Source organism: Carcharhinus amblyrhynchos, chromosome 19 (genome assembly GCF_965287045.1).
Source record: "Carcharhinus amblyrhynchos chromosome 19, sCarAmb.v2.hapA, whole genome shotgun sequence".
Taxonomy (NCBI): domain Eukaryota; kingdom Metazoa; phylum Chordata; class Chondrichthyes; order Carcharhiniformes; family Carcharhinidae; genus Carcharhinus; species Carcharhinus amblyrhynchos.
Window position 1 is genome coordinate 53839585 of NC_137342.1, and position 13276 is coordinate 53852860.

The 13276-nt window shown below is 41.5% G+C and overlaps 1 protein-coding gene across 4 annotated transcripts in view; it reads left to right on the top strand.

Annotated features, from left to right (window-relative positions):
- LOC145355536 (protein piccolo-like) overlaps window positions 1-11092 on the top strand; it is a 480857-nt gene extending 469765 nt beyond the window's left edge. For 3 of the 4 annotated variants that reach the window (XM_080207784.1, XM_080207785.1, XM_080207786.1), the window contains 2 exons: window positions 7528-7722; window positions 10826-11092. In XM_080207784.1, the coding sequence (XP_080063910.1) occupies window positions 7528-7722; window positions 10826-11076 (446 nt within the window). In that variant the 3' untranslated portion in view covers window positions 11077-11092. Of the gene's footprint in view, window positions 1-7527; window positions 7723-10769 lie in introns of all 4 variants that reach the window. The other variant, XM_080207787.1, reaches the window with a different exon arrangement.
- The last annotated feature ends 2184 nt before the right edge of the window (window positions 11093-13276 follow it).

Sequence of the window (13276 nt, forward strand, 5' to 3'; positions counted from 1 at the left end):
TGCCTGGTTTGGAGGGTAGGTCTTATGAGGAAAGGTTGAGGGAGCTGGAGCTTTTCTCTTCAGAGCAGAGGAGGATGAGAGGTGATTTAATAGAGGTTTATAAGATGATGAGGGGGTTAGATAGAGTGGACGTTCAGAGGCTATTTCCTCAGGTGGATGTAGCTGTTACTCGGGGGCGTAACTATAAGGTTCATGGTGGGAGATATAGGAGGGGTGTCAGGGTAGATTCTTTACTTAGAGAGTGGTTGGGGTGTGGAATGCACTGCCTGCTGTGATAGTGGCATCAGACACTTTAGGAACTTTCAACAGGTTATTGGATAGGCACATGGAGCATTCCAGAATGATTGTGAGTGGGATAGTTTGATCTTGGGTTTGGACATAGCTCAGCACAACATCGAGGGCCGAAGGGCCTGTACTATGCTGTAATGTTCTGTGTTCTATATTAAAAAGTTCCATAGGGCCCAGAAGAGGTTCGCAAGAATGATCCCTGGAATGAAGAGCTTGTTATATGAGGAATCTGTATCTGTACTCGTTGAGCATTTAGAAGGATGGGGAAGGATCGTAATGAAACTTGCAGGATGCTGTGATCTCTGGATAGAGTGGACGTGGAGAACGTGTTTCCACTAACTGGAAAAAAACTAAAGCCAGAGGACACAACCTCAGGCTAATGGGATGAGGAGGAATTTCTTCGGTCAGAGAATGGTGAATCTGTAGAACTCTTTGCCACAGAAGACTGTGGAGGCCAGGTCGTTCAGTGTCTTTGAGACAGAGATAGATAAGTTCTTGATAAATAAGGGGATCAGGGGTTATGGGGAAAAGGCAGGAGAATGGGGATGAGAAAAATGTCAGCCATGATTGAATGGCGGAGCAGACTCGATGGACTGAGTGGCCTCATTCTGCTCCTTTGTCTTATAGTCAATAGATTCATTAGGCCTGACTTCCCTTTTGTAAACCATGGTGAATTTGTCTGATTACACTACAGCTTTCCAAATGCTGAGTTATGAAAGCCTTGATGATAGACTTTAGGAACTTCCTGAGTACTGATGTTCGCTCACTGACCTGTAGTTCTGTTTTCTCTCCACCTCACTTTTTGAATAGCATTAACTACCCTCCAATCTGTAGAAACTATTGTAATATTCATGTTCTTTAGGGTTCTGCCATTTGCAATAGAATTCACACCTAAATTTGATTCTCCAAAATGCATCACCTCACATTTGTCCAGATTAAATTCCATCTGCCATTTTTGTGCCCAGATCTCCAATCTATCTACAACCTGTCATATCCTCTGACAGTCCTTGGTATTATTAAGTAATTTAAAAAACAATTGATCAATTCTGGGAAAAGAAACTTCAAAAGGACTGTAGAAACAATAGAGTTAAAGATCAAAGAGGGAAAAAAATCTTCAAGGCAAGACCATAAAGTGTTGGATGTGGCTGAAGGATCTTGACCAAGACAATTTGTTCTCAAACCAGTTAGCCACCCTCAGAGAGGAGAGGAGTGAAATTTCTTCACAAGCAGCATGGCATTGTGTGGTAATGTTATTGGAAGTTTAGAGATCAGAAAATCTATAAGGACAAGTGCCTTAAGGATGAATTTTATCTCTGAGCTTATTTCAGCCAATGTCTTGTGGGAAACATTGGTCGAACTATAAACTGTGCAAAGATTTTCTTGTGTCTATCTATTATTTTATTTTTTCTTTACATTAATAAATGTTTAAATGTCATATTTAAAATTAACGCAAGTAGTCTAGGGTTACTTGTCTTGACTTTTGACACCTCTTCATAATATACAAATTGCAAACCATTTTGGCAGTGTCTTTCTGGTCTTGTTTTGGGATTTGGACGGCTGGACATTTACTACTTGCCGTGCCTAACACTGTGAAGTGTTATGCAATTCCTTCTTTGATGATACTTCTGGTTATCACATGGATATATATTTGATGCCATTTCAGAGGGGAATGAGTTGTTCTCTTTCATTTGTTATCAAAAATAATTAGGAGGATTACAGGCCAAGAGATGAAACTGCATCCCTGTCCAATGAGGTGCAGCCCCATTCCAGAACAAAGAGAATGCTTTGTGTTTCCAGCATTCAATTAGGGAAATGGAAGAGAACCTGAGACAGAAATAGTTACCTTCGTGTTTTTAAATGTTTTCAGCCTTCAATGTAATATTGCAATAAAAAAGATTCTGAGATACAATTTTGGGTTTTGGGGCCAAGTAATTTGCTCAGAGTTGCGATGGTAACCAAACGTTTGTGCAGGAAACCTTTGACCTTGCCCGTCCCAGAGACCCTTAGAGCCACTGCAGTAAATGCAGTTTTGGCTGAGCGCCAAACTGCCCACACTCACCGGCAGGGCAGGAACAAACAAGGAACAAACTATCTCTTATATCGTCACAACAGCTTCAGACAGCTTTCAGCCAATTGGTATCATCTGACTACATAATTTGAGGAATGTGTTTCCAAAAGTAACTTTACATTAACACTGTACTGTGAAAATACACTAGTTGCCACACTCCAGCGCCTGTTCGGGTACACTGAGGGAGAATTTAGCGCAGCCAATGCACCCTAACCAACATATCTTTCGGACTGCGGTGACCGGAACTGCACACAGTACTCCAGCTGTGGCCTCACCAAAGTTCTATACAACTCCAAAATGACATCCCTGATTTGTAATCTACACCTCGTTTGACAAAGGAAAGTATCCCGTATGCCTTTTTCACCACCCTACGAACATGCCCTTCCGTCTACAGAGATCAGTGGACAGACATAAGGACATGAGGACATAAGAAATAGGAGCAGGAGTCGGCCATCTAGCCCTTCGAGCCTGCCCCGCCATTCAATAAGATCTTGGCTGATCTGTCATGTCTCAGTTCCACTTTCCTGCTTTCTCCCCATAACCCTTAATTCCCTTGCCTACCAAAAACCTATCTACCCGTGACTTAAATATATTTAGCGAGGCAGCCTCCACCACTTCAACGGGCAGAGAATTCCAGAGATTCACCACCCTTTGAGTGAAGAAGTTCCTCCTCAACTCCGATTTAAACTATTTTGAGGCTGTGCCCTCTAGTTCTGCTTTTCTTTCTAAGCGGGAAGAATCTTTCTACCTCCACCCTATCGAGCCCCTTCATTATCTTGTACGTCTCTATAAGATCCCCCCTTAGCCTTGTAAACTCTAACAAGTACAGACCCAGTCTGTTCAATCTCTCTTCATAGTCTAACCCCCTCATCTCCAGTATCAGCCTGGTGAACCTCCTCTGTACTCCCTCCAAGGCCAATATATCCTTTCGCAAATGCGGTGACCAAAACTGCACACAGTACTCCAGCTGCAGCCTCACCAGTGCCTGTACAGTTGCAGCAAGACTTCCCTGTTGTTATATTCTATCCCCCTCACTATAAAGGCCAGCATCCCATTCGCCTTCTTGATCACCTGCTGCACCTGGAGACTGGGTTTGGCGATTCGTGCACGAGGACCCCCAGGTCCCTCTGCACCGTAGCATGCTGCAGCTTTTTGCCCTTTAAATAATAATCCCTCCTACTATTATTTCTACCAAAGTGGATAACCTCACATTTGCTAACATTATACTCTATCTGCCAGGTCCTCGCCCACTCACTCAGCCTATCCAGATCTCTCTGCAGACTTTTCGCGCCTGCCACGCAATTTGCTTTTCCACTCATCTTCGTGTCATCAGCAAATTTTGTTACCCTACACTCAACCCACTCCTCCAGATCATCTGTATAAATGGTAAACAGTTGAGGCCCCAGCACCGATCCCTGCGGCACTCCACTAGTCACCAACCGCCAACCAGAAAAGCACCCATTGATTCCAACTCTCTGCTTCCTGTTAGACAACCAATCCTCTATCCACACTAACACCTTATCCCCAACTCCGTGCACTCTAACCTTCTGCAGCAACCTTTTGTGAGGCTCCAGATCAAACGCCTTCTGGAAATCTAAAAACACCACATCCACTGGTTCCCCTCTGTTTACTGCCATGCCATGCCATGCCAATGTCCCTTTGTTCCACAGAACTTCCTCATGTCATGCCATTCATTGATTACTTTCTTCTCAAATTACTCCTTTCAAAGTGCATCACTTCATACTTTTCAGGGTTAAATTCCATCTGCTACTTATCTGCCCATTTGGCATTTTGTCAATATCTTCTTGTAATCCAGGACATTCCATCTCACAGTCAACCGCCCGGCCAATCTTTGTGTCACTCACAAACTTACTAATCCAACGTCCCACATAGTTATCTATGTCGCTTAAATAAATGACAAAAAATAGGGGACTCAACACAGATCCTTGTGATATGTCACTGGACACTGGCTTCCAGTCACTAAAGCAGCCTTCGGTCACCCTCTGTTTCCAACTGAGCCAATTTTGAATCTACTTTATCAAATTACCCTGTACCATATGTAAATTTAACTTCTTTACAAGTCTCCCACGTAGGTCCTTGTCAAAGACTTTGCTGAAATCCATACAAACTACATCGACTGCACAACCCTTATCTACACACCTGGTCACATCCTCAAAAAATTCAGTCAGATTTGATAGGCGTGATCTCCCTCTGATGAAGCCATGCTGACTATTTTTGATCAAGTTTAGCCTCTCCAAGCGGAGATAGATTCTCTCCTTCGGAAGTTTCTCCAATAGTTTCCCAACCACTGACATGAGACTCACTAGTCTGTACTTCCCTGGTTTTTGTCCAAAACCCTTTTTAAATAGCGGAACCACATTAGCTGTTCTCCTGATGTCTGGTGCCCATCTCCCCCCACTCCCTGATGTGGAGATGCCAGTGTTGGACTGGGGTAAGCACAGTAAGAAGTCTCACAACACCAGGTTAAAGTCCAGCAAGTTTATTTCCTAGCACAAGCCACAAGCTTTTGGAGCACTGCTCCTTTATCAGGGTGAGCAGGAGTTCTGTTCACATACAGGGCATATATAGATACAAACTCAATTTACAAGATAACAGTTGGAATGTGACTCTTTACAGGTAATCAAATCTTAAAGGTACAGACAATGTAAGTGGAGAAAGGGTTAAGCACAGGTTAAAGAGATGTGTTTTGTCTCTAGTCAGGACAGTTAGTGACATTTAGTGCGACCTAGTGAGATTACCTGTAAAGACTCACACTCCAACCATTATTTTGTAAATTAGCTTGTATCTATACAAGCCCAATTTGTGAACAGAACTCCCACTCATCTGATGAAGGGATAATGTTCCGAAAGCTTGTGGCTTGTGCTATCGAATAAACCTGTTGGATTTAATTTGGTGCAGTGAGACTTCTTACTGTGTCTCCCCCATGGCCTGAAAGGAATTGAAAATTTGGGTCAGAGTCCCTGCAGTCTCTTTGCTTGCCTCCCACAGCAGCCTAAGACACAATTCATCTGGACCAAGGTATTTATCCACTTTTAAGGCTGCCAACAGCTCCAATATAAAGTTGTCCTCTGAACTTTGTCTTTCCTCAGGGTCTGTGTGATTTACCCTGCATGGATAAGACATTCAGTTGGAACTCTTCATCGTGTTTATGGACGTTTGATTCTTCACAGTTGTAAATTCACTTCATAGAACACAACTTGTTCTTCTTGTTGAAGGTACCCAGGTTCTTCTCCTGAATATTCTTCTAGATGTTCTGGCCCATCTCGCTCTTGCTATATGATCCATTTTGCCACTATTATTGCATTGACTATTCTTGCTCCAGAATTCATTCTCTGAATGGACTATGTTGCCACATTTGTGACATGCTTATTGCTGTTTTATCTTCCTATGGGCAGTTCCCATCTTGTGGATATTCACCCCTGCACCAAATTATGAGCCTTTTTTAGTAGCCAGTTCACCAACACTGTGATTTCTACTGCTGTCTTTTAACTTCAGGAAGCAATCTTCTTTGGGTAGCCTCATTTTGGATGATTTTGAAGAGCATCTTCTAATGATTCACCATCTCAGTGTTGTGCCAGCCTTCTGAGCAATGCTTTTGCAATCCATTCTATTCCATCAGTGGAACCTAAACCATTCTGTGATGATCAATGGCTTTGGAGACTAATGTTCTTCAAGAATTTTTGTCAAGTCATTATAAATTTTGGTTCCAAAACTTGTTGATGAGCTAAATTCTGGATCAAATTGAAGATTTTCCTCCTTATTTTACTAAGAAAAGCTGGCATGAGTAACTTATCTGCAACCTTATTTGTTTGTACAAAGTACAGAAAATGTTCTGCATACAAACTCCATGATTCATTTTTTTTCATTGAAAGGACACATGGCTCTTAATTGATCCAATATTTCTCTAACAGGCACAACAACTTGAGTTTGCTTCTATATATAATTTGCTATTGTCTTCCCAGTACTCCTTTTTTTGCTCTAGAAACTGTTGTTGGATTTTCTTTTCAAATTACCCAGCCAAACAGCAAAGCATCCCTTCTTTGTTAAATATTCTAGATGCCTGGAATCTTGCTCTTATTGGGGGAAAAAAAAACCCTTCTTTTAAAATCCCATAGTGAATTTCCATTGTTTGTGTGCTGTCAGTCTCCCGCTCCGCTGCCACACACTACAAGGCATGTGTGGACCCTGCAACTTAGAGGGGTCGACCCAATCTTTAAGAAACACAATTTTTTCCCCTTTCTTTTCTCTTAACTGGTCTTCCTTTGCTGGCACTTCAGCTTTTATTAATTTTCCCCAGTCTTCTGATATTTGATATGTGAGGACAATTGCATTCTTTGTTCTATTTTGGATCTTTTCTCAATGAAACATCGTCCCACTCATCATCAGTTTTCTTTTTGTAATTTGCTATTTAGACTCAGCGTTGTGGGTTTTAAACAAAAAGAAAAGATGTGGTTTGCACACAGAGATTCAAAGTAACAGCAAGATATTTGTTGCAGGAGCTGTTGCTGGTACCCAATAAAAAAATGAAACTAAATCGGAGCCTGTAAAAAGACTGACACTCAAAGCAATCATGCAACCATTGAAATATATAACACGGTTGAATGGTGGTGCACAAATGGCATGTAATATTTGAGAATTGGCAAGTGAGCCTCAGAGCTTTGGTCCAAAGCTACTTACTGTTCCTTAATTGTTGGTTTGAGCTGTTTGAATTTTTTGTGTCTAAAATCTGACCTTGGCTGGATGAACCCTCAATCTGAGCACCAAGATTGGTTGGCATTAGAAGCTTACGATCTTTACATGTTGATGGGCATTTCATAAATATCAGACAGTTTCTACAAAGGGTAGGTGTGCTTCACCAACTTCCTGCCCAGAGAGTGAAGGCACGGATCTATTCCCCAATGTCTGTTTGACCCAAGTGACGCTTTGAGTCTGAAATCATGGACTGCTTTTCCCTGTAAAGAAGGTGCATGTTTTGGAGAAAGGCCCATTTCACAAATCACTTTCATATTTCTGCCTGGGAGTAATGTTAACTCTAGTTACTGTCAGGGATGAACTGTGTGATGATTGGAAAGCAGAAAATAAATGGTTTAAAATAACTAACAGCTGAATTATCTGCTCAGTACATTCATCACCAATGTTTGTTTTCTCAGAGATGCACGTAGCCACCATTGAGAAATCCCAGAGCAGTCCCGTGAGCTCAAAATCATCTTCAGAAGGACATTTACGTTCTCATGGGCCATCTCGAAGTCAAAGCAAAAGCAGTGTGACTCAGACCCACCTGGAAGATGCTGGGGCAGCCATTGCTGCAGCGGAAGCAGCCGTGCAGCAACTGAGACTGCAGCCAAGTAAACGACGCCAATAACTTCCTCAGCATGGCAGCTTAACGTTCATCTGTTGCCTTTTGTCTTCGCTCCCTTAACCTTCCGAATCTCTCTCACTCCAGTTTTCTTCAGTTCTCTCTCACTGTTTGCACCATTTGCTCACTGTACGTAGTCAGCCCCTCTTTGTGTCGTTGTATTTATATATCACTGATCACTTTCCTATAACGGTGATTTTAATTTGGGATAAGGCAGTGAAACTGGCTGTTCCTGTACCGTTAGCCCCTTCACCCACACAATATGTTGTGTCTCTCTAGATTTGAACTAAGTACCGTGTGGGCAACACAAACCTATACACCAATGTTTCATTGCTTTTGTTGGTCATCACGATCATATCTGTTAGTCATTCTTTTGGTTAATACACCCCCTTAGCTTAATTTTAATCATGTTATTTTCTCCTGGCTCTTGAATGTTTCTAGTTAAATGCTAATCAGGTGACCTGCTACCAGACCATGGAAGTGACATTCTGAGCAAACAGGTGGCCAAGAACAGCTGATGATCCTGACACTGAGGTTGCTCTCTCTCTCTCTCTCCCTCTTATTTCTGTTACCACAGAGGACCAGAAGATCCTGTGCTGGCAACTGTACACATGAACCCACATCCTATAATTATATTGGATGGCTTGTATGATAATAATTAAAAGCACTTTTAAATCAGTTTTAAAAGTTTAGCTCATATAGATCAAACGCAAATAAGCACAAATTATACAGAGCTCTGAGAATTTGCTGTGCGTGATGGAGAAGTGAGTGAGTCAACAGTACCTTAAGGATAAATCTTAATAAAAGCAACCGTTCACCTTACATAATACTTTTTTTTACAGCTGTGCATTTGACTCAATTGGCTAATTCCCTGCCAAATAAAACAGACCTCCCTGATATAGTCGGAGTGATCCAGTTGGTCTGTTCATAAAAACACTTCTAATGAAATTCTATAATTCATCTTGGAAACAAATCTTGAGGAAAAATGACCAATTTGTCTTTTTCTGTTTAAAAATCTTGTTCAGAAAACAAGCCTTAGCTTTTTTTTTAGGCTGTGTGTGATATGAACCGAGTTTCTTAAATTAATTGTGGATATTATAAGTTATTCTATATCAAAGCAGAGCTTCTATAGTTTTGGCTCCAGTCCGTTAGTGCTGGAAGAAAAAGGCAAAACTAACAGAACATGCAAGGTGGTGTGCATTATTGGTAAATGTAGGATTAACGAACCATTCCGCAGTACCCCTCTGCATGTACGACCAATGCGACACAAATCAATTTAAAAATAACACCGTGGATAACAACAATTTGCAATTATATAGCGCCATTAATGTAATAAACCATCCCAAAGTACTTCACCGGAGCATTAGAAAGCAAGGTAGGACACACAGCCACTTAATATTGGGAGAGGTGACCAAATATTTAGCCTAAGAGACATGTTTCAATGATTACTGTAAAGAAAAGCGAGGTGAGTAGATGAGGCATGGGGAGGGCATTTCAGAGCTTACAGCCTGGCCAACAATGAGGGAGCAATTAAAATCAGGAATGCCCCAGTGAACAGAATGAGAGAGGTGCAGATAATTTAGAGGGGTGTTGGGGCTAGAGGAGATTACAGAGATAGGGAGGGTGTAGGGGCTGGAGGAGGTTACAGAGATAGGGAGGGTGAGGGGCTGGAGGAGGTTACAGAGATAGGGAGGGATGTGGGGTTGGAGGAAGTTGCAGAGATAGGGAGGGATGTGGGGTTGGAGGAGGTTATAGAGATAGGGAGGGATCTAGGGGCTAGAGGAGGTTACAGAAATAGGGAGGGGTGTGGGGCTGGAGGAGGTTACAGAGATAGGGAGGGTTGTGGGAGGGGCTGGAGGAAATTACAGAGATAGGGAAGATTGGAGGAGCTGGACAAGGTTACAGAGATAGAGGTGTGGGACTGGAGGAGGTTATAGAGATAGGGAGGAGTGTAAGGGCTGGAGGAGGTTACAAAGATAGGGAAGGATGTGGGGTTCGAGGAGGTTACAGAGATAGGGAAGGACGTAGGGCTGGAGGAGGTTAAAGGGATGAGGAGGTTGTGGGGCCGGAGGAGGTTACAGGGATAGGGAGGGTTGAGGCCATGGAAGGATTTGAAAACAAGGATGAGAATTTTAAAATCAAAATGTTTCCTATCTTAAAGCCAATCAAGCACAGAGGTGATCGGGGAACAGGGTGCTGTGAGTGTGAGGCCAGCCATGAACACATTAGGACAGTCAACCTCAGGATAACAAATGGAATGGGGGTAACAACGAGATGAGATGGGGGAGTGGAATGTTGGCATCGGGGGATCTTAGTGATGGTGCAGACCTCACATTGCCTCACAAAAAGCTTAACATATCTTTCCACTGAAATGTATCGTTATATCTCTGTGATTATTTGTTCATCCAAATTGTGTTTATTATGCTTCGTGTTTTTGTATAAATCGAGAAAAGCACAGCTGCGTTCTAAAACAAGGCAGGCTGGGTGTACACTTTCCTATTATTATGGCCAGTTGTAGAATGAAATTTGTATGATGAAAATATGGCTCCCACTATTCAAACATGGTCTTTAACAACAGATTCACAGCATTAAATTATCTGCTTTTATTAATTTTACTGCTTGCAGGTTAGCATTGGATAATTAATTCATTACCTGTACAGATATCATTATAGTTAAAAACTCCATTTCTACTGCACAGGAGTCATCATTAAATTCAAATCATCATTATGCTGCATAATACACTTAATTACAGGACCTACAGACTGAGTTCATAAAAAAAATAAGGTTCCATTCCACCAGAGGTTTTAAAAATGCTTTTTGACTGTATTATTATTTACAGTTCTGAGTTCTGTCTGTGGGATTCTTGTGGTCAACTTTCCACATCACAGTAATTTTTGGCCAAATTAAGTGTAATCAAGTCTTGGCAAAGGAACTGGCCAGTTTTAACTCCTTAATGCTTTGCATGATGTGTCTCTTTTTGGTGTTTACACAACTTATTTAAATAGAACACTTCTGTTTGCATGAAAAACACTTAAGCTGGTTCCATCTGAGGATACATACTCTGGGTTTCCATTTCACCCACACTGCCACAGCACATAAAAGCGGTCAGGCTCAGAATCATGCCAAGAAGCACAGACACAGCATTGCAGGCGTCCCTATTCAAAGAACTCAGTCTGACAATCTGCCTTCACTAGCAAATGAGAACAAAGACCAAAGCCAGCTTGCCATAAGGAAGGTGATGTCGGAAGGATCGCCCAAGCCTGAAGGAGGTAAGGAGATCAACGGTATTTTTATGATTCTCTGCATTCCCTGGCAGGTGGCAATGAATTGTCCGTTTTTCTGAGTTGAATTGAATTGAATTGTTGATTTAAAACATTTATCTTACTTCAACAATCTCCCCTAAACTAGAGATGGAATTGCAGATGTTGTGTTGGTGATTATTGTCAACATATTTCAGATTGTTTTCTCTTACCATTTACTGCTCCAGTCTCCACTATTCTGACAAAGAGGTGAAACAGTTTACAGCAGATAGCTTTGTGACATTTGCCATTACTTCATTAACTACAATGAAATGCAAAAGTATAATCTGATGTGGAGTCTCCTGACTTTGATTTTACCCACCACTGTTTTGTCTTTGTTGATTATCTTTTACATTCTGTGGTATACCGAGTAATCTCAGTGAGTAGTCTCGCAATATCCGGTTAAAGTCCAACAAGTTAATTTGGTAGAACTTTAGTTGGACTTTAACCTGATGTTGTGAGACTACTTATTGTGCCTACTCCAGTCCAACACCAATAATTCCACATCATACCAAGTAACCTGACCTTGATTGTCAGGTGAGATTGAGATTTTCCCACCAATCTCTTGAGTGTGCCACTTGCTTTGTGAATTGTCTCACACCTCGTTCACTTTGTGTTACTTTTAAACAAAGCTTAATTCATCTACATAATTTTACTTTCATTCCAGTAATTTCAGAAAAATGGCATTAATATGTGAAAATAAATTGTATCTATTTATAACTTGACATGTTTGCAAGAAATCACTGAGTAAAATGTCTCTCTGAAGCTTGGTATGTCAGTATGAAGTTGGTTTATTGTGACAAAGCAAATGGATTTCACAAAGAGAGACATCTTCCATGTTGCTTTAATTAATAAGATATTTGTTTTGGTGCAAAGTGCAGATCACGAGGGCGACAGACTTTATCAGTTTTGATGATTGGATTCCATTAATGTTGAGTAAATGATATACTGGCACAAGCCATGCTGTTTATTGGCAGTTTAACACTTAGGAGGGTAAAATATCTGGGGAGCAGCCATTAAGTACAGGCCATTAATACCTTAAAGAGAAAGGGCAAGAAAACAGGACCAGGTCATTTCAGGATCGGAGAAATAGGAAAATGGCAAGGACTTGATGTTGATGAATTCTCGAGACTATAAATGTCCAAATGATTCAAAGTAGGCTGGATAAAAGCTTTGACAAAGGCTCAGCTAGACTGGAAGCATTGGTTCTCCACAGACACTGGAGGCCTGTTGAGATTTTCCAGCATTTTTTGTTTTTGTGTCAAAGTAGCCCAGACCCACTTCAAGATATTACTGCAGCGAACATAAATTGGCCGGGTCTGTGATGACAAGACTTTAAAAAGGAGTTATCGAGTTATCCATGTAAAATAATCAATACTCTTTAGGATTAATTGCCTGATTGTTCTGATGCCTAATGGTGAAATCTGCACCCACTCTCAATGGGTATTTGTTTGGCTGAGCCTTCAGGAGAAGGCATCATTTCCTCAAAACTTTCCCAGCCACAAGTTGCTGAATGTAGAACAGCTGCAGAAGTTGACCCAGAATAACCTTACTTGAACTTCCCAGTCCCCTATCTACAATCGGCCCAGCAAAATTGACTTCTGTTAAACTCCCCTGCCCCCAACTGCAACGTCTGAAAGGCATGCCATGCTGTGAACCTCTATGAATCTCTGCGTGGCAAAAAAGAAACAAAGAATAGGAATAAATGGGTATTTTTCCGAAAGCAGGCAGTGACTAGTGGGATACCACAGGGATTAGTGCTGGGACCTCAGCTATTCACAGTTATATTAATGATTTGGGTGAGAGAACTGAATGTATTATCTCCAAATTTGCAGATGATACAAAGTTGAGTGGGAGGATGAGCTGTGAGGAGGATGCAGAGATACTGCAGTGTGATTTGGACAGGCTGAGTGTGTGGGCATCTGCATGGCAGATGTAGTATAAAGTGGATAAATGTGAGATTATCCAATTTAGTAGCAACAATAGGAAGGCAGATTATTCCTTGAATGGGAGTAAATTGAGCAAGGCAAGACCTTGGTGTCCTCATTGAAAGTAGGCATACAGATACAGCAGGCAGTGAAGAAGACAAATGGTATGTTGGCCTTTATAGTGAGAGGATTTGAGTATAGGGATAGGGATGTTTTGCTGCAATTATATAGGGTGTTGGTGAGGCCACACCTGGAGTATTGTGTGCAGTTTTAGTCTCCTTATCTGAGGAAGGATGTCCTTGCTATAGAGGGAGCA